We start from the raw sequence: 20,869 nt of genomic DNA on the forward strand, positions 1-20,869 counted from the left end.
TTAAATATGATTTTATATGATTTGAAATATGGCAAAACTGTCATTGTTAAGTGATAAAAATATTCTACAGTTGATTGTGGTGATGGTTGCACAATGCTGTGACCATACTAAAACCCATTTAATTGAACATTTTAAGTGGGTGAATTGCATGATGCATGAATATCTCAAGGAAGCTGTTTAAAATAAAATGTAAGTCATAAAGAAAGTAAATTTCAGGGCACCTGGCTGGCTTGGTCAGAAGCCTATATGACTCTTGATTTAGGGGTTATGGGATCGAGCTCCATTCTGGGTATAGAGATTACTTTAAAAAAAACAACCTAAATTTAAAAAAATAAGGTAAATTTCTTATTTTCCTTGCATATGTGGTTATTTTACGTGATTGAGTAATAAAGAAATTTTGCTTTCTTAGCATTTGCCAATATTTCTGTTCCTGGTTTTGTTTTATGCAATTGTTTATCTCTTCTTTAAGGAAAAAGTAACTGCTTTAATTATCAGTCTCAAAATTTTCAGGATACTAATCAGTAATTTTGTATTACAAAGAATAAAAATTGCGCAGTCAATGCAGTTAAGAAAATTATACACTTTTCCACTAGATGGCAGTGGTGTGCAAATAGTGTTGCTAGAATCTGCAGATTCTCTCATCAATTAGTAACATTACTACAATTGTTTTCATTCACTTTGGTCTGGGTAAGATAAAGAGAAGTGGAAAGTTAAAACAAGATATTTCCTTTACTTACTAAACTTCTGGGTAAACAAAGTCCTCATTTTAAAGATACAAGATTTAATACAAGGAGAAATTGTCATAATCTTGTCTAAAGCAGAGTAAGAACCCACAACCCCTGACTCTTAATTGCTATCATACAAGTATACAATATCGAGTGGGGAAGTGGAAACCCTAGTCAAAGGGAACAAAAAATTTAATCTCTATTGTGCCATTGTACACATATTATTTCATTTTATCCCTAACTATAAAATCCTTACTATACAAGCCCAAACTGTAAACTTCATAAACGAAGAATAATCATTTTATTTAATACTATATCACTTGAGTATAGCACAGTATCCAACACATAGTAGACAATGAAAAATATTTGGTGCTTAGGGGCGCCTGGGTGGCTTAGTCGGTTAAGCGTCCGACTTTCGCTTAGGTCATGATCTCGCGGTTCGTGGGTTCGAGCCCCGCGTCGGGCTCTGTGCTGACTGCCAGCTCAGAGCCTGGAGCCTGTTTCAGTCTGTGACTCCCTCTCTCTCTGACCCTCCCCTGCTCACGCTGTTTCTCTCTCTCTCCTAGAAATAAAAAAATATTAAAAAAAAAAATATTTGGTGCTTAAATAAAAGGATAAATTAATTGAGTTGAACAACAACACCATGTAATAGGTAATATTATTTCTACTTGCAATTGAGGAAACTGAAGTTGGAAATATGAAGTAACTTTATATTCACAATTCAGTGGCAAAACCATTTAAAACAAGCTGACATTATTTTGCATTCTTGAACATTCAAAGAGCTCTGCTCCTGGACCATCTTCTGGTTCATTCTTTTTACTTCATTCCAAGTAAGAATGAAGAAATCCTGTTCTTGTTTCTAGATTTCTTCTAGTTTTCCGCTGACGTCTTGTCAAGTCCCTTTAACAAGAAGTCTTAGAAATCAGTAGCATTCCCACTTTGTTTGCCATCCAGATTTCTCTTCGTCCTATAGTTGAGCAGTGCGCCTTTTCAGCCCTCAAATCCCCAAGGCTTATGGGAGCCGAGCACATTAGCAGATTGGTTCTGGTTTGGGCTCTCTTATTTGTATTTCTACAGTCTTTGGTAGTCCAAGGGCTTCCATGTTTTCATCTCGATTTTCTCAACAAATGAGGCTGGGATTGGATGATCTCAAAGGTTCTTTTTAGCTCTAAGACTATATATAGGTTTCTCACGTTATCCTATAGTGGTCGTCTCTTGAGTTTATGACCTAAATAGCCAGTTTTAGAGGAAGAATGCTTGGCCTCTAGCGTTGGGAGGCCTGTGCACCAGACGGGCCTGTTCTGGCCACAGAGAATGAGGATTGCACACCTGACGCTTGAGCCTCGTTTCTCGGAACCGGACTCCTAGAGTGACTGGGTGGGCCTCCCCCACCCCGAGACGCTAGGGGGCGCTGGAGGCCGTTCCCCGGAAGCTGGCACGCTGCGCGGCCGGACAGCGCCGGGCGCCAGACCCCGGCGTCTTCCGGAAGCGGGGCACCCGACCTGCAACGGCTGGGTGTGCGACCACTGTGGTGGCGGGCGCGGCGGAAGAGAGGAGAACTGAAGCGGACCCGGGCCTGGCTCCCGCGCCAGGTGGAGCACCATGGACGAGGCAGGCAGCTGTGCGAGCGGCGGAGGCTTCCGCCCGGGCGTGGATAGCCTGGACGAGCCCCCCAACAGCCGCATCTTCCTGGTGATCAGCAAGTACACGCCCGAGTCGGTACTTAGGGAGCGCTTCTCGCCCTTCGGCGAGATCCAGGACATCTGGGTGGTGCGGGATAAGCACACCAAGGAGTCCAAGGGCATCGCCTTCGTCAAGTTTGCCCGCAGCTCGCAGGCCTGCAGGGCTATGGAGGAGATGCACGGCCAGTGCCTCAGCCCCAACGACACCAAGCCCATCAAGGTGCAGGTGCCCGGGTTGGGATGCCCGCGGGAGTGGGAGGGAATGGGCCTTCCTGCCCCCAGAGCTGTGTCAGGTGGGGTCGAGGTAGTACATCCGCTCCCTGGAGCGGAGTGGGCGGCACCTGGCATTCCGGGAGCGGGAGGAGGGGCGGATGGTGTGCGGCACGGGGTTTCTCGAGCCGCTCGGCCCGCCAGGCAGCACCCGGGTGCGGGCGGAACATCAGCCCAGACTTGGGCTGCAGAGCTGCGGTGACCGGGCCTCCCCGCACTCCCGCCGTCTCTAATCCAGAGCTCTGGCTTCCAAGGCCCACCTCTCAGAAACCTGTTTACCATGTATGAAAACAGATTTGTTTCCTTTTCCTCAGGTTGGTACGGAGTTTAGCAACTTGGTAACCGTGCGTTAAACTGGCGTCTTTGGTATGGGGCGTTTTCCCAGTGCCAGACCAAAGTATGCATCTTTCTAATATTTGAGTGAAGGTGACTAAAGCTGCTGCTGTTGTATATTTGTCACATCGTTGTGATTTTAAAAATCATTTTAGGGGCGCCTGGGTGGCTTAGTCGGTTAAGCGACCGACTTTCGCTTAGGTCATGATCTCGCGGTTCGTGGGTTCGGGCCCCGCGTCGGGCTCTGTGCTGGCTGCCGTCTCAGAGCCTGGAGCCTGTTTCAGTCTGTGACTCCCTCTCTCTCTCTCTCTGACCCTCCCCTGTTCACGCTGTCTCTCTCTCTCTCTCTCCTAGAAATAAATAAAACATTTAAAAAAAATCATTTTAACCAAGCCCTCTTTGCCAAAGTATTGATGGCATACGCTTTGTAACTGCCACTTTTCTTTGAAAGCAACCCAAAATAAACTGCCTTAAGAAGAGCCAGATCATTGTGATGGCAGTGTAGTGGTACGATTATTAAATGTTTCTTTGCATGCTCATAGTTCACCCTGGAGGTCTTTATATTGAGTTCCCAAACTTGTGTAAAATTAACAAAACTGACAGGTGGCAGGAAGGATGATTTTGGTTATTTATTTTAATCTACGTTTTTAGCACAATGCTCTGCAGAGGGTAGACCCCTCCCCCCAATATATCCTGGTGGTCATTAGTAGACAAAATGTCCTTCCTTACTGGCTGTGGACTCAGTTCAGGACCCAGTCCTGAGGCTCTGACAGTCGCTTAAACTGTACCCTCCCCTGCCCTGTAGAAGTAGTTGCTATTATATGTAATTATGTTGGAGCCTTCCATAAATTTTTTTTTTCCATGTACTATAGAGAACTGATGAGAATACTATTAATAGTGACTTTAATGAATGGAAGACAGAGAGAGAGTCAGCCTCTGGAGGTCTTCCCTATGCCTCCATCCACAAAAGAGAAGGAGCATAGGAATATACCAGCAATACAGTCGACCATAAACATTCCCTTTACTTCCACCTCCCCAGCCCTCTGAAATGGAGCAAAACAGATAAATGAATTGTAAGGCCACAGCACATACTAGATCAACTATTGGCAAACTTTTTCTGTGAAAGGACGGATAGTAAATATTTTAGGCTTTGTGACCACATGCAGTCTCTGTCACATATTCTTTGTTTTTAATAGCCCTTTAAAATTGTAAAAACAATTCTTAGATCATGGGCTATTGAAAAACAATAATCTGTGGTTTGTTGACTCCCCAGATTGATTTAATTTTTATCTCCTTCCAATTAAATTAACAGAGAGTTTTTATACTTTCTGTAGATAACCACAGAGATCTGTGGGTAACCCAAAAAGATGCCCCAAATCTGAAACCTACAGAATCCTCTTTCCTTGATTAAATTCCTACCAGAGAAGTAAAAGTCCCAACACCAAAATATTTCCTCGTTTTTAGCCACAGAGAAGTTATTCCCCAAGATAATTAAAGTTTAAGTTCTCTGTTTTTCACTTTTTGGTCCACTCCATTCCCGACTGAGAGTCGTTGCACTACAGGGCCTAGCTAGACTAAGTTCATTCTTTAGCTTGGTCTGTCGCCCCCCTGGAATGTAGTTTTTTGTTTGTTGTTAACATGTGGTTGTTGTTTTCTGTATTTCCAGTTAAATTAACACAGCTTCCACTTTTCTCATGTAGTTTGCTTTTGCAAAGTTCCAAAGAATCTTTAAGACAAGTAATTATAGGCCTAGGCCTGCACCAGAATAGATGGCTGAGTAAGAGTTATTTTGTGACCAACTGGATTATCTGGAGGAAAGGGGTAAACCTAAAAAGTAGAAAAGTCTTGGTTTTTAGCTTTGCAAGAATGTCTCTTTAGAGCCTGTAGTCTGAACATAAAATCTTGGAAGAAATCATCCATTAAGTGGTTAATTATTTTACATGTGTTCTGCTCAGACACTGCTTGCCTTAACGGAAATTTGAAACACTCCAGTCTTCTAAAATTTAGGAATTTGTGATTTGATGAAACCTTCAGTCTCAAATCTTACTTGAGATTCTCCCCTCCCCGCCCCCCGTGTCTTCCCATATTCTTAAAGGTTTCTGATTTTATTTTTCTATTAATCATTCATTACTGATACATCCACTAGACTTCCTAGTGGGTCATTTCTGTATTAATATTCTGTTACTAATACCTCATATACTGCTTGACACATAGTGTAAATTTATTGAAGGAGTAACAGTAGACTATATCTAGGAATATGTCTCTAGCTATATTTTGTAAACAAGGCCCTATACCTCTGTGAGAGCTGTTTTCCAAGCAGAGTACTTTATGCTTTAGTGCTTCTAAAATCTTCTGGCTTTTAGGTTTTCTATCCTTTTGGTTGCTGCCTCCTGCTCTAAAATTCCATAAGCTCATGTTTTCTCATATTCAATTCATATACAGCTCCCCCTTTAAAGTAGAAGAAAAAAGAAGCCCTAAGGGCTTGTGGTGATCTATATTAATTTTATTAACATGTCTTCAAGTTATAAAAAACAAAACTAGTCATTAAAGTTTTTATCCTTCTAGCTCTATAAACAAATCCACAATCCTAGTTAGAGATTTTAAAATTCCTCTAGGATAATATAAAACCAAAACAGTTTTATAAAATAATAATCTAATGTCATAATCCAAGTACTAATAATAATCCAAGTAGTCCAATGTCACAGGTGATGTTATGTTTCAGTAAAACTAAATTGCTAATAGTAGAAGATGGAGCCTGTGCATTTTCTTACTCACATAAATCATTTGTATGGTCACTGAGGCAATCCAGAATATGGTTATATTACCTTTTCTTAAAGGTAAATATTAGAAAGAAAACAATTAAAAATAAGACATCTTAGATTTAAGCTCAACTATGCCAGTAATTACATTAAATACTAGTAGACTAGACATGCCAGTTAAAAGGCAGAGATTATCAGGAATTGTAAAAAAAAAAAAAAAAGAAAAAAAGAAAAAAAGACCAAGATAAATACTATGTACAAGGGATACAAAGCAATTGAAAGTAAAAGGATAGAAGGTTAAAAAAAAAAGTAAAAGGTGTGATGTTGTACAAAATGGTCATCAACACAAGGAATATTAACAGATAGGATAATTTCATAGGAATAAAAATATCCATCAAAAGTACCTAACAATCTCAAATGTTTATGCAGCCAGTAATACAGCTTCAAAATACATGAAGCATGATTGGTGGAACCAGAAGGAGAAAGATAAATTCACAATCAGATATTTAAACTCCTCTGGTAGTATATGATAGAACAATAAACAAAATCAGCAAAGATACATAATATTTCAATAACACTGTTAATCAGCTATGTAACTGAGATCTATTGAAAATTGTACACAGCAGCTGCAGAGTACTTATTCTTTTTTATTGCACTGGCTCGCCCTTGGTAAACAAAAATGCAAAAGTAAAAATACCCTTGGAAAAAACAGTGCAGACATTGGTACTATCTCATATACGAAGTCACTGTGGTAAAAATTGATTTAAAAAAACTTCTTGAGGGTGGAAATGGTGGGGGAAAGGGAGAGAGGCAAACCATGAGAGACTCTTAATGCTGACAAAAACTGAGGACTGATGGATGTGGGGGGGAGGGGGGGATGGGCATGGAGGAGGACACTTGTGGGGATGAGCACTGAGTGTTATGTGGAAACTAATTTGACAATAAACTATTTGTAAAAAAAAAAAAAAACAAACTTCTTGACAAGACCCTATTACATTGTGTTTAACCTAGCATGAATCTCATACTAATAATGAAGTAATTATTTCAGGAATAGGAAAACAGTTAACTGATATTTTTTACATTATTTTTTGGATTCTGTTTGTTGCTTAGGTTTTCATTGCTCAGTCCAGATCATCTGGAAGTCACCGAGATGTTGAAGATGAAGAACTTACAAGAATATTTGTCATGATACCAAAGTCCTACACAGAAGAAGATTTGCGGGAAAAATTTAAGGTACTTTTTTAATCAGCTGGCATCTATGATAACTTAACCTTCCTAGATTACTTGTATGGTTACTAAATCTTAAGTATTACGTTGGTGATGGAGAATTAAATAACTGTTTCTAAGTCATTTGTGTAATCTAGTTTTAAAATAGTAAACCTATAATAAACTAACTTTTTAAAAAACATGAAAACTGGAAAATATTAATGATGTTTCCCCTGATATAATGAGCACACAGATTCAGGAAAATGAACTATAAAGCCCAGAATTTTAAGTTAGGTCACATAACGTAGTAGGTGGTGAACAAAGATTTAAACCCAGGCTGTCTGAATCCAGAGTCTGCTCTTCGTCTTTACAATTTCAAAGCACCCTCTTACTACTCTGCTGCTGTTGTGTAGGGGTAAATCAAGCAAGCCTGAGTGTGTGAACTCTATTATCTATCTATATATAAAGCCTATGGCATGTTAATCTTGTACTTATTCACAGAAAGGCTCATCTTTTACAGAATTTTTGTCCTAAAGTTACGCCTTTGAAGGAGTTATATTTAAAGAAAAAAATATACAGCTCTGAACAATATAGCAAGAGCTATAGTAATGACTAGATAGTAAGTGAAATTTGAAGATAATTTAAAAAAGCTTTTTTTAATGTTTTATTTATTTCTGAGAAAGAGAGAGAGGCAGCATGAGCAGGGGAGGGTCAGAGAGAGAGGGAGACACAGAATCTGAAGTAGGCTCCAGGCTCTGAGCTAGCTGTCAGCACAGAGCCCAATGCGGGGCCGGAACCCACAAACCGTGAGGTCACGACCTGAGCTGAAGTCGGACGCTTAACTGACTGAGCCACCCAGGCGCCCCCCCCCTTTTTTTTTTTTTAACTTTTTAAATGTTTTATTTATTTCTGAGAGAGAGAGAGAGAGAGACAGCATGAGTAGGGGAGGGTCAGAGAGAGAGAGGGAGTGAAGATAATTTTAAATCTCTTTTTAGCCATTGACTTTTATATGTGATGATATACTTTCACTAAAAATTACTAAAAAGCAATTCTCAAATTGTTATGAGTTGTAATTTTTTATCAATTTTCTACTGATTTTCCCAGTACTATGAATTAGGTGAGCAACAAGTAAGAAAGAAAAGAAATTAGTAAAAAGTAAATTTTTATCTTTTTCTGAGCAAATAAACATGACATTTTTATACAAATGAATAATGATTAAGTTGCTAATTGGGTGCATGAGAATTTTATGAAAATATAATAAACACTAACAGAGCACCTGAGCAGCTCAGTTGCTTAAGCATCCTGCTCTTGATTTAGGCTCAGGTCATAATCTCGTGGTTGGTGGTATCCAAGCCCTGTCTGGAACTCTGTGCTAATGGTGCAGAGCCTGCTTGGGATTGAAATAGTCTCTGCCCCTCCCCTGCTCACATATTTTCTCTCTCTCCCAAAAATAAATAAATATTTTTAAAAAATAAACACTAAGAATTTATATCCCATATTTCTCCCAACATTAAAAGTAAACTTTTACCCATATTTTTTACATAGAGAATTGATTGAGTAAACCTGTGTATTTTAGTGATATACTTTTGAGATGCTTCTCTTCATAAGAACACACAATCAGTTATGTTAGAAGGCAGACAACTATAACTAATGTTTAGTTGTCCCAGACTCTGTATAAGTACTTTAGGTCTGTTAGTTCATTGAACTCTTAAAATAACCCTCTGAGGTAGATACAGCTATTAGCCCCATTTAAGAGATAAGGGATGGGCTCAGAGAGGATAACTAAACTGCCCAGTTAATAAGGGACTAAGCCAGAGTTTGAATATGGAAGGTTCAATTCTAGCTTATAATCACCACTGAGAAAGACTTTGGAACTTTCCAAACCATGTATACATTCTGACTCTCCCTCCATAACTTAGGTAAGTTATTTGATTTCTCTGAGACCCAGTTTCCTTTTCTGTGAAATAGATTATATATTATATACACACAAACATAAACACACACACACATATACATACCCTTAAAGGATTATTGTAACAATAAGGTAATATATGTAAAGCAAATGCTCAGAAAATGAAAATCATCATAATTTTGATTATGTTATGATTTGTTTGTATTATTATTATGGTTCTTTTTCTAATGCCTCATTAGTTGTAACAGTTTGATTCCATTATTAAAAATGGCTATAAATTCTAATTCTGATTTCTAGTTTTGCTAAATAAAGGGTGCAAATAAACAAATTTTAAGTTCTGAAATAATCTGTTAAGTTATTGGTTTTGACTCCTCTAAGATCATTTCTTTTAACTCTCATAGGTATATGGAGATATCGAATATTGCAGCATTATTAAGAATAAAGTAACTGGAGAAAGTAAAGGCTTGGGGTATGTTCGATACTTAAAACCATCACAAGCTGCCCAAGCAATAGAAAACTGTGATCGAAGTAAGGATGTGTTCATTTAACATGTTGAAGACTTTCTTAAAACAATTATTCTAAATAACTGAATCTAATACTGCTTTTGCTAATAACCATGTCTGCTTATTTAATCCTAGCAATGGGGGTTTAAATGTGTATACCTGAGATGAAAATTATTTGGGGGCTATGATTAAGCTTTCATTGAGGCACTGTCTTGAAGAAGGATATGGGCAACTACATTAATTTAATAAGTGAAAATACTGTTACCATATTTTGGTTATTGTTTCTATAGGTTGGGGGTTTATTTTAATATTTAAAAATTTTAAATATTAAATAAATGACTTACCCTTTCAGGCTTTTTTTAAAAAATTGTTTTTCTTTATATTGAAAAAACTCAAGTTTTCTATAATATTTGTTCATATTTAACCTAAACGCTAATTAAAATTAAGTTTGCTAGTAAACACATAGGTTAAGGATAGGATTTAGTGTAATATATGCCCATATAGGTAAATAAATATATACTAGGTTAATTTCAAGCTAGAAAGAAATTAACTGGCTCTTTTGCTGTTGCTGGTGTACGTAATGAAGAATAAGAATTTTAAAGAAGCCAAGAAAAAGAGGCTTTATTGTCATACTTCTAGTTATATTGACCTTTAGAAATGATCAGTACTTTGTAGGCTTGAGGATATTATAAGGATGTATATGTACTGAAGAATTACTGCTAATCAATAGAATTCTTAGATAAACCTAAGGTACATACCAAAATTTTCTCTCAGATCCTTCTAAATTTCTCAGTCAGCGGGCATTAACTGAGTACCTATGATATACCTGGCAATATGTTAAGAGATACAAAGGGAATACATAAAGCTTTTAAGGAGTTTAATTATATTGGGTAGCCAACATCTAATAGGCAAAAAATGGTTAAAGAATATTAGGAGAATTTTTTTTAATGTTTTTTGAAAGCAAGGAATATGTTTTATGTTCCTTTTTCTATCATTCCTAGTACATAGTACAGTTGTAGGCCCACAGTAAAGATTTATTGAGATTTCTGTAAAAGATACTGCCATTTATAATAGACTCAATAAAAATTTGCTAAATGAGGAAATGTTTAAACTGTGTGCTGTGGTCCATCGGTGGTGAAAAACAAGTGCACTGAGAGCACGAGAATACATCTAGAGGTAAGATTTACATCTGGTGTAAATGAGGCAGGACAGAAGGTGAGAACAGTGTTTGCAGAGGTCTAGAGCTAGAAACAAACATATCTTTGCTTAATGCTGTGAAGGCAACAGTCTGAATAAAGCGTAATATTGTTGAGAAATTGGGAGACAAGGTTAACTAAGTGCATTGGCACCATACACGAGAGATCATGAAGAGTTTGAACTTGGTCCAGGTTAGGATTCCCTCATAGATTGTTTTAAAAGGAGAAAAATAACTATTTTTGGACAGTTGATCTAAGTACAGTATCAAGGATGGATTTCCAGAGAAAGAATTCAAAGTGGCTAGTTTTATCTTTTTTGGAGCCAGTGAATAATATGATTGAAGCTACAAACCTTCTCCCTTGAAATATGCCCATGTGCACATATTTAAACATTTTGTTTAAAGTTTCAGAGGGCTCATGGAACCTTCCCACCTTTTGAAGCTCATCCTTGAACCCATACTTAAAACCAGAGGCAGAGAGACCAGTCAAAGAGTTGTTGTAATTAATTGAGGAAATCTAACTTAGAAATAAAAGGAAATTGGAGTAAAATATAACATCTTCTAAGTATATTTCAAAGGAAGAATCTTGCTGACAGGTTGGATGTGAAAAGCCCTGTAGGAATTTGATGTTGACCGAGGGAGAGTCAACAATGATGTTACTTTGTAGCAGGGGGAGATCGAGAAGGATGGAATAGACTTGCTGATCTCGCATGTCTGCGTTGATCCATAATTTGGGATGCTTGCTCTTTTTATTTAATCTTTGTCATCTTCGAAAAAGAGAAGAAGTAGGTCTGGTGCAGATGGCCTTCATATTGATTTTGTTTTATGCAATTGGAGTCACAAAGCTAAGTAAAGCACTAGCAATAATGTATATTTGCAGGCCTGTTAAATTTGCTATCAAGTTTGAAAGTCATGGATTCTTTTTTCAGGTTTTAGGGCAATCTTGGCTGAACCTAAAAATAAAGCATCTGAATCTTCCGAACAAGACTATTATAGTAACATGAGGCAGGAGACATTGGGGCATGAACCTAGAGTAAATATGTTTCCATTTGGTGAGTAAGCTATTCTTTATTTTAATAGTATAAGTAGTATATACAGCCTGATTTGGATTGTATAAAATATTCTTTTATCAGTAGTCTGTAAATCTCAGTGAGTTAAAATTAATGTAGTAGGGTTTTTTTGAGAAGTTTGTCATGACTCCTTATGTCCTTAAGGTATAACATTTGTTTAACTGATTTCCAGTTGTAGTTTTCTGTGCTTATGTATTTGGATACTAAACTATGTCACTGCCACTTTTTTGAGTGAGCTTCTGCCTCTGTGTAGCCGACCAAAAAGTATGAAAGACATCTACTTCTATCCCCTGAGAATGAGTCCTAAGATTTTTATCTCTAAGATACTGCTGCGTTAAAATTAGGGCTAGAGAAAGGAGAGGAATGACAAAAGTAGAAGCCAGATGAAGGGGAAAATAAGTGACAAAAAATAAGGCCCGTAAATGCTATTTGGCATAACTCTCTATTAGGTGAAACGCTTGCCATAATTTGTAGTTTTGCACACTAAACGTATTCCTGTGAAGTTAGACTACACATTTCTACTTAAATTTCTGTGTCAAAGGTACGGGAGTGGGAAGAGTTGTCTGTTTCCTCACCATCGGCCCCTTCTGATAGTGCTAATGACCAAGAGCATACTACAAAACGCAGGTCCTTGGTGCAATGCAGTGGACTTAATGACAGTTCAGCTTCCTGTCTAGTACCTAAATGTTAAATGAATTCTCGATTGTATAGAAATTTAAAGATATACTTTTTTTATATTGTTGGAGAACAACAACCTGAATTTTCAAGTTTTGACAAGAATGACAACAGAGGCCAAGAAGCTATCTCCAAACGCCTGTCAGTTGTATCAAGAGTTCCTTTCACTGAAGAGCAGCTTTTCAGTATTTTTGATATAGTACCAGGATTGGAATACTGTGAAGTTCAACGAGATCCTTATTCTAATTATGGTAAAATAATGTCTATTATTTTTTAATATACTGTATTTTGATAAAATGTCTTTTCTCCAGTGGTCCTTTTTATGTCAGATACTCTTTGTTTGAGGACTTTATGTTTCCTTTTCCCACTTTAAATTTTCAAATGCAGTGATACCTTAATAAATAACCCCCTGGGAATATAGCTCCTTTAAGCAAAGGCATTTATTTATTTATTTATTTATTTATTTATATTTTAATTCTCATAAAATAGAGCATTCTCTGTTCCCATTTATATAGCCACAATACCTGAGGATGGAGACTCTAGTGCTGACTAATGCTGGGCAAAGTTATAAAACCCTTAAAGTTTCCTCCTCATCCCTAAGTCTCTCTCTCTCTCTTTTTTTTTTTTTAACCTTATACCTATAAAATAAAAAAAAAAACTCCTTCCCTTCATTTTAAGTATTTAATCGCTCTATTTCTCTCTCTGTTTTTTCCTAGTCTTAATTGAAGGAAGGCTCTATCTACTATCAGCCATTTGAACTTCTTACCTAGTTAATTGGTTAAACCTAATATCTGGTGTTGACTTAACCATCTTTGTAATTTTTAAGGTTTTTTTTTCTTTTTTAAGACATGGAGTCATTGTGGCACAATGGAAAATGGTTGGCATTCCATTAAGAGGAGTATTAATAACCATCTGTACCAGGGTTAGATAAGAATTAGAAATAAATGCTATATGTAGAATACCTAATGCAAGTCCTGGCACATGTATGCACTCAGTAAGTCTGGGCTTGTCAGTTTCTTTTAAAGAATTTGAGGTAAGGAGATACAGAGAAGTCATACTTGCATCTGTACCAGTCCGATAGATACACTTGATTTAGTGCTTTTAGAGTGCCATGGTGTGAGGGTAAGTAGGAATGTGAGTCAGGTCCTGTGGGCTGACGGGCTTGGAGTGGAGTAGTACCCACACTTCACACATCCTCACTAGTACTCTACCCGGCACTGGTCTGTTAGCAAGACTGCATCTGAACCTACTTTGGACCATCTCCAACCTTAACCAGCCTTAGACTATCATTCTTTATTCTGACTATTTTGTGTGCACACAATTTGTATTTTCTGGCAGATTCATTGATATGTGTAATTTTATTTGTTCTCTATGTCTTTCCCTTTTATCTGTTATGTTGAAATGTATTTGTTCCTTTACCTTCTGTATTGTTTCTCTGGTTGAATGTGTCTGATAAATAAATATATGTGTTATTGGAACACTTTTTTTGCTGATAGAGGAATCATCATATAAAGTTCTGTCTGAGTTGGTTTTATATGTTCATTTGCTTTCTGAGTTTTAATTTCATTAAAATGTTAGGATGTTTGGGTTTAGACAGGAACATTAAATGTCCCCACAGTGGGTATTATAAATAAATTATGAAAATTTTTGTTTGTGTTAAAAGCTTCTGGGCTTTCTGTATAAGGACTCTGGTATAAAATTATACCCCACTTCGGCATCATCCTCCTGAATTGAAATATGTTTTCTTAGCTGAAAGCTCTCCAAAGGAATGTGAAATCTATGACTTCTGATCTAAGATCCTCTGTTCCCTACCTTTTGTTTTGCATACATATCACTTTTCCTTTCTCTACCACTGTAGCTAGCCAGATGATTGTAGATGCTTATCAGACTGTATGTTCCCGTCATTTCATTTCCTGCTCAGTATGACAGGGAAAATTTTAGAATTTCAAAGAAATAAAATTTAAGAAAAACTGGTTGGTTTTAGATGTGTCTGTCATATAAGAAGCACCAATATCCTAAAATTAAATTCATTGGACAGAACTTATGCTAGTCATTTCATTTTCCTTAAAATATCATGTTTATATTTTTAACAAAATCCAGTTTGGACTTTATAGGAACACAGCTGTTGCACATACATATAAAAAGAACTTTGTTTTCTGACCCATTTGATTCTGTATTTACTGGTTGTGTGATAGTAGGATATTTCTGAATTGTTTCATTTTTGTGGCAACACAGGCTTTAGGTACCCTCCCTGTTTACTTTTTAATTCCTGATTCTCTACTTTGTTTTAGGTCATGGAGTGGTTCAGTATTTTAATGTAGCATCAGCTATTTATGCAAAATACAAGTTACATGGATTTCAGTACCCTCCTGGGAATCGGATAGGTGTTTCCTTCATTGATGATGGGAGTAACGCAACAGAGTAAGTACCATTCCAGGAGGGTCTGAAGCAGGGCTTTGGGCGGACATAATATGACTTAAAGAATAAAAATAGAAAGCAGTTGACCTCTTGGGTGAGGAAGTCACACAAAACAAGTTATGGGTAAGAGACTGAATATTTCTAGTTCTCTGTAAATTATCAGTTCTTATCTCCAGTCTTCTTAGAAAAATGGCAACGCAGATGGTAGCGGCACAGCTTGCATCCATGGTGTGGAATAACCCAAGTCAGCAGCAATTTCTGGTAAGTAGGTAAGAATTTAACGTCCGTAGTACATCAATAGGGTATGTAATAAATGTGGCCTTTGTTTATTACCTATGTAAGAAAATTTTCAGAGCTGTAGTAAAAGATCACATAGGAGCCATGATATGTATATCGCTTTAGCTCTTGGCTTTAAAATCCTTAAAGTGCAGTTTTTCTTTTTCTTGTTTTGTACCTAACTCTTCAACAGCAATTTGGAGGAAATTCTGGATCACAGTTGCCTCAAATCCAAACAGATGTTGTACTTCCATCATGCAAAAAAAAAGCCCCTCCTGAAACTCCTGTGAAAGAAAGACTTTTTATCGTGTTTAATCCTCATCCTTTACCTCTAGATGTATTAGAGGATATATTCTGGTAAGATTTCAATTCCACAGAGTTACGTTTTATAATATAATTTATTTAAACCAGTAATTTAAGCCCTCTCACAGTCTTGAAGCTTCCTATATCCAATACTTAATGAGGTAGAAATCATTTGCTCTGGAGTTTAAAAATTCCTTATTTATATCACCTTTTACAATATATGATGATTTCCTTCTTTTCTGTTTACACATCCTAAGTCTCCACACAGAATTTCTGATTTTCTTTTAAAGACATAAAATATAACAGTATTGTTTTGAAAAGTTGCATGCATAAAATGGACAAATCATTTGTCTCTTGGTAGGAAATACATCTGTATAGACCTGTGCTCTAAAATTCTTTTTACATATCTTTCCCTTTGTAGTAGTATTTCACCTGAACAGTTTACTAAGCATTTTCTATTTTGTCAGCACTCTGTTGGATCCTTAAGTATATTGAGTAGGGGTGCCTGGGTGGCTCAGTCGGTTAAGTGTCCACCATCAGCTCAAGTCATGATCTCACAGCTTGTGGGTTCGAGCCCCGCATTGGGCTATGCTGACAGCTCAGAGCCTGGAGCCTCCTTTCAATTCTGTGTTTCCCTCTCTCTCTGCTCTTCTCCCACTCGTGATGTCTCTCTCTCTCTCTCAAAAATAAAAAAAAAAAAAAAGAATTATATTAAGTAAACAATTACCTGATTGTAAGGAAGAGTATATAATAAATATAGAAAAAGGGAAGGTGCTTGTTTACTTTTGTTTTTTTAATAGAACTCCTTTAATCTTAACTCTTTTCTTTTTGGTCTTTTTCCTCTTTGCCTTACAACAGTGTTAGCGAATTAAAAAAAAAAATAGAAAGCTCATTGAACAATGCATAAAAATATCAGTAGTTCATTTAACTGACTCATGTAGTTTATTTCTTGAGCATCTCCTTTGTGCCAGGCAGTCACCATGCTATGTGCAAGAGACATTGTGTAAACAAAATATATTATGTAAATAAGATATGGTAGTCCTTATCCTGTGAGAGCTAATCTCATGTAGGAGACAGACAAGTGAGTAGGATATTACAGCCTAGTGAATATGGTATTGTTACAGCCTAGTGAGGTTAGTGTTAAAAGGAATGTACAAGCAATGAAATACATGAGAAGCGCTTCTACCTTTAAGACTGAGAAGACGTCTTAAAGAAGCAAGGTATAATGGAGGCCCAATAGATAACAACTTAGCTAGAGAAGAAAGGAGGGCATTCAGATAGTTATTTCTGCAGGAGAGAATGTGAAAGGAGATCATTAGAATATGGAATTTGAGAGACTGTGAGGGAGGGTGAAGCGGGAGAGAACAAGGCCCATGTCAAGAAAGGCTCACAAACTCTGTTAGGGAGTTTGTCCTTACCCTGGAAGGGAATTTTAAGGAGGAAATAATCGTATCTGTGTTTTAGAGAGATCACTAGGAAGACAGGTTAGGGAATAGAGTGCAGAGAAACAAGGGAGGAATGTATTCGAGTGTTCCAAGGAAAAGATCATGACCGGCTGAATGAGGAAGGAGACCTGAGTGAGAAATGAGAACTTGACTATAGAGAACATGCTTGAGAAGGAAGATTGGTTTGAAGTTTGGATGTGGGGAGAGGAATGGAAAAGGAGTCCAGAATGGACCCCAATTTTTAGACCTAAGCAGTTGTATTTTTATCAATTTCAGTTGATTTTTTTACTTTGTTTCAGTCGTTTTGGTAACCTGATCGAAGTGTACCTTGTGTCAGGAAAAAATGTGGGGTATGCCAAGTATGCAGATAGAATAAGCGCCAATGATGCCATTACTACTTTACATGGAAAGATCCTGAATGGAGTCAGACTTAAAGTTATGTTGGCAGATTCCCCTAGAGAAGAATCTAACAAACGACAAAGAACTTACTGATTCTTGAGGTAAGCCCTTTTTAGTTTGAATTTTAAAAACATATTGGTAAAATATTATAGCCAGAGGAATATGTGTAGAGTTTCTTTTTAGGGATTTGGAAGCTATCAGTTAAAAGCTTTGGGACTTAGAAAAGCTTGGCTGTAAAACCACAGCTCAGGTTAATTTCACAGTATATTTTTTATACTTGAATTTTGTAAATTTAAAACGAATGTTTTTGATGTCTACTGGGAGAATATTTTTGCCCTTCTAAAAAATAGAATCTGATTTCAATATAGAAAATTAAATAGTAGCTTTTTTTGTTTTTGAATGTCTTTGATGTTAAGAATTGGACTTTTAACTATATGCTTATGTAACTTTAAAATTGAAATAGTTCTAAAGATTTTTTTAACTTGAGGGATTAATGTCTTCAGTTATAAATTAATGTATAATGGCTTTTATTAACAGCGTTTTAACATATCGCTGGTGAAATGCCTAAAAAACAATGTCAAATATATGTGTTTTTGGACCTTTTGAACTTAAATATTGTTTTTTTTGTGGACTTAAATTTGTAAGTTCGTGCATTAAAACTACACATTCAAAAAGTATTCTCATATGCATATTTGCATTAAAAAAAGAACCTGGACAATTTACCAAAAACTCTTGTCTATTATAATGATACATACAGCCATATGAATTTCTTTAATTTTCAGAAATCAAACATAGATTTCGTTTTCTGTGATATTCAACTCTCATCTGCATGGTTTAGAGAGAAATTCTGTAAAGTAGAAATGTTCATCTCTTTCACTTTATTATTCTGGAAATGAATTCTGAGTTTTAGGGGAAGCTGACCGTTTTCCCTATTCCCACACATACCGGCTTCCCAAGTCCACTGCTGGTCAAATGATAGCAATGGGCAAGCACTTTAGGTTCACTTTGAAGTTACTGACTTGAAAGCAAACTTCTTTCTACATTAGTTTTCTTACTGAGCAATTATGGCAACTAGCAAGTATCAGAATGGATTGTCTCAAGCCTTAGTGCTGATGACCTCCTAATAGAGCAAGTCAGGTGATGAATTCCTCCTACCTAGAAGGCATTTGGCAATATTTGGACCCATTATGAGTAATCCTAATTTAGAAATGTCTTCTAGTATTTTATCTAATTTTAATATCCGTTCCCATTTCACAATACAATGCACAAATGTTAAAGTGCCAGTGAAAATGACTTAGCAAGTCCTTCAAACAAAACTGTTTTTTTATGTTTACAAATAAAATGTTAAGACCTTAATTCTGGTTAGACTGCTGTCTTCTAAAATAGCACACAAACAAAAATAGCACAAACACAAAAATGTGTTTGAGCCTTTGAATATTTTAATATATAGGTAAAAATTATTTTATTAAAAGAATCTTTGTCCTTAAAAAGTACAATAATATTAAATTCTTATGGGGAAAATATATGAATTATTCTTGTGGTTGAGCCTTTCCTGGTGATTATTTACACAATATAAAAATATTAGACTCAAAAATCATAAGATCTGGCTTGGAATTCTAGCTCTGATACTTGACTGCTAGGGCAAATCTCTTCACCTTCCTGGTCTGATTTTCTTAATAGAGAAATGAATCAGCAAAGTCTTTTAAATAATGTTTTGCAAGTGTGAGCTAAAACTTTTGCATTGGTGATTTCAGTGAAATCTTTGAGATGTCATCTCATCCAAATGGTCAGAAACTAAAAGTTTAATATTACAAACTTGGACAGCTGGTACTGTGGGAATGAAGCTTTATCATACCACATTTTTCCCTGTAAAAGTGGCACACCTTCATCCCATTCCCCCCATTATATAGGAAGTGCATATACTTCAGCATGATTCTTCATAAAATATAAATCTGTCCATTTCCCCTTTATTGACCTGTTGTACCTATTCAGACCAAAGATAAAGTAGGGTCAGATTAGCTGGAAATAGTGGGAAATAATCAGTTATATTGGCTTTAAATGTTTTTAAATTTATTTTTGCTGTAGATTTCCTATTTACTGTGGACTCCAATGAGATTATCCTCCTTTGTTGGTATATCAAATATATTATTTTAAGGTTCAATAAAATAATATGGAAGAGTTTCCCAAGTTTTACATGAAAATTGAAATCCTTTGGAGGGGGAGCATTTTTTTAATTTGTTTCCTTAATTTCAAGAGGACACAAGCATCACTCAAAGGTTGGTTCCTTTATCTCTGAGGAATAGGCCTAGGATTAGGTGAGCTACACCTATGAAATAGGAAAAGAAACCGAGTACAACTTTGAAAGTAATTGAGTTCTATTTTGAGCTACGTTTGATGTACAAAATATGTTTCTCTTTCTATTTGAGGAAAATAAATATTTTAGTATTTCAGAGCATCCTGATTTTATATTAATTCACAGCATTTTCCCTCCAGAAATTCAGTACCTGCTTACATCATCCTTCTGAGTAAGTTTGGTTTTGCTTATTTGGGGGCATCATTGATTAAGTAAGCAAATAACATTGGTTATTTTGAAATACAGGAAATTCCTAACGTTTTAGGAATACTATATACAACAGCTGTTTCCTTTCAGGTGATGATTTTCATACTTGTGTTGTGTTCTTTCTACAGAACAAAGACTAAATAATGACATAAGCCTCAGCTGACTGACTGAAAATGTGACTGGACGCACTCCCTGTGGACAGTTGACAGCTTTTTTTGTCATATACCTGGTAGTCTGTGCACACCATTGTTTTGTCTGGGGAGCACGAAGTGTTGACGTGAATTTTTGAATCCACACATCAGTGCTAAAACTAATATAATAGTTGTTTCTTAGAGCAATATGTTGTTATGTGTAGCAGAAATAAAGTTTTCTTTGCTTGACTAAATCATGCCTTATTTATGTGAAAGAAGTGTTTAGAATTTAAATGACATATTTCATTGATTTTGAGATGCACATTTTTTCACACCTTTACACTTCCGAAATTGGAAACATCTTGACACTGATTATGTGTCATACTGAATTGATAGCCTGTTTTTATTTCTCAGTGGAACACAAAATAAAGGTGCTTCCTTCAGTCAGTTGCATCTTAGACTCAATAAAATATGGTAATTGCTCAACCTACACAAGCAGATTGGCTACTTACACTTTAAGGCAAGAGCCAAAAGACATATCATTAGAAATATTTTATACTGTATTTTATAGTTATATGAAAATTTATTGGTAATTTTGTAAAGATCTTTTAAGATCATAGAGCAATGGTGATTAAAAAAAAGTTTTAAGTTGTTGATAAGTTTACATAAATTATCAGTGGCCTTGCGGGAGGGTGGATATTTTCCCTTTATAAATGCAAGATATAATGGCCACTGCAAAAATATGACATGTAAGTAGTTTCAGAACAGATTATGATAGAAAGAAGAGTCATTTCAAAAAAAAAAAAAAGATTAAAAATTAGGACCCTACTGTGCTTGTATTTTGAAAATCCAAGGAAAATCTTTAGCTGCTGTTAAGGTGAATGATATATATCAAAAAGATATATCTAAATCAAAAATTCAGCATGTTATAGATATTATAAGTGGTATGTAGTTATTAAAACCCCTGCATTACCTCCTCCTACCTTTCACATTCTGAGTTAAACTGA

The 20,869-nt window shown here is 36.3% G+C and overlaps 1 protein-coding gene across 5 annotated transcripts; it reads left to right on the forward strand.

Annotated features, from left to right (window-relative positions):
* The first annotated feature begins 2,157 nt into the window (after positions 1 to 2,157).
* RBM45 (RNA binding motif protein 45) lies at positions 2,158 to 20,116 on the forward strand. 5 transcript variants are annotated; one of them, XR_013338163.1, is made up of 11 exons: positions 2,158 to 2,633; positions 6,880 to 7,002; positions 9,289 to 9,415; positions 11,515 to 11,637; positions 12,402 to 12,581; positions 14,622 to 14,751; positions 14,925 to 15,009; positions 15,218 to 15,381; positions 17,072 to 17,272; positions 19,651 to 19,696; positions 19,860 to 20,116. XR_013338163.1 is itself a non-coding variant. In XM_077776282.1 (11 exons), exons 1-9 carry the CDS (start codon positions 2,328 to 2,330, stop codon positions 17,262 to 17,264), a joined length of 1,431 nt encoding a protein of 476 aa, XP_077632408.1. In that variant the 5' UTR covers positions 2,158 to 2,327; the 3' UTR covers positions 17,265 to 17,272; positions 19,665 to 19,696; positions 19,860 to 20,116. The 5 variants fall into 5 exon arrangements, 4 of the variants coding, with proteins under 4 accessions (XP_077632408.1, XP_077632407.1, XP_077632409.1 ...); XM_077776282.1 differs by having other exon boundaries at positions 19,665 to 19,696; XM_077776281.1 differs by lacking the exon at positions 19,651 to 19,696.
* The last annotated feature ends 753 nt before the right edge of the window (positions 20,117 to 20,869 follow it).

The sequence above is a fragment of the Crocuta crocuta genome, unplaced genomic scaffold (assembly GCF_008692635.1).
Source record: "Crocuta crocuta isolate KB4526 unplaced genomic scaffold, BGI_CrCroc_1.0 scaffold17, whole genome shotgun sequence".
NCBI classification, from domain to species: Eukaryota; Metazoa; Chordata; class Mammalia; order Carnivora; family Hyaenidae; genus Crocuta; species Crocuta crocuta.

Coding starts and splice junctions, on each gene's coding strand:
- RBM45 (XM_077776282.1), top strand. CDS start 2,328: ATGGACGAGGCAGGCAGCTGTGCGAGCGGCGGAGGCTTCCGCCCGGGC. Junction 9,416..11,514: donor AATAGAAAACTGTGATCGAA/GTAAGGATGTGT, acceptor TTCTTTTTTCAG/GTTTTAGGGCAATCTTGGCT. Junction 11,638..12,401: donor AGTAAATATGTTTCCATTTG/GTGAGTAAGCTA, acceptor ATATTGTTGGAG/AACAACAACCTGAATTTTCA.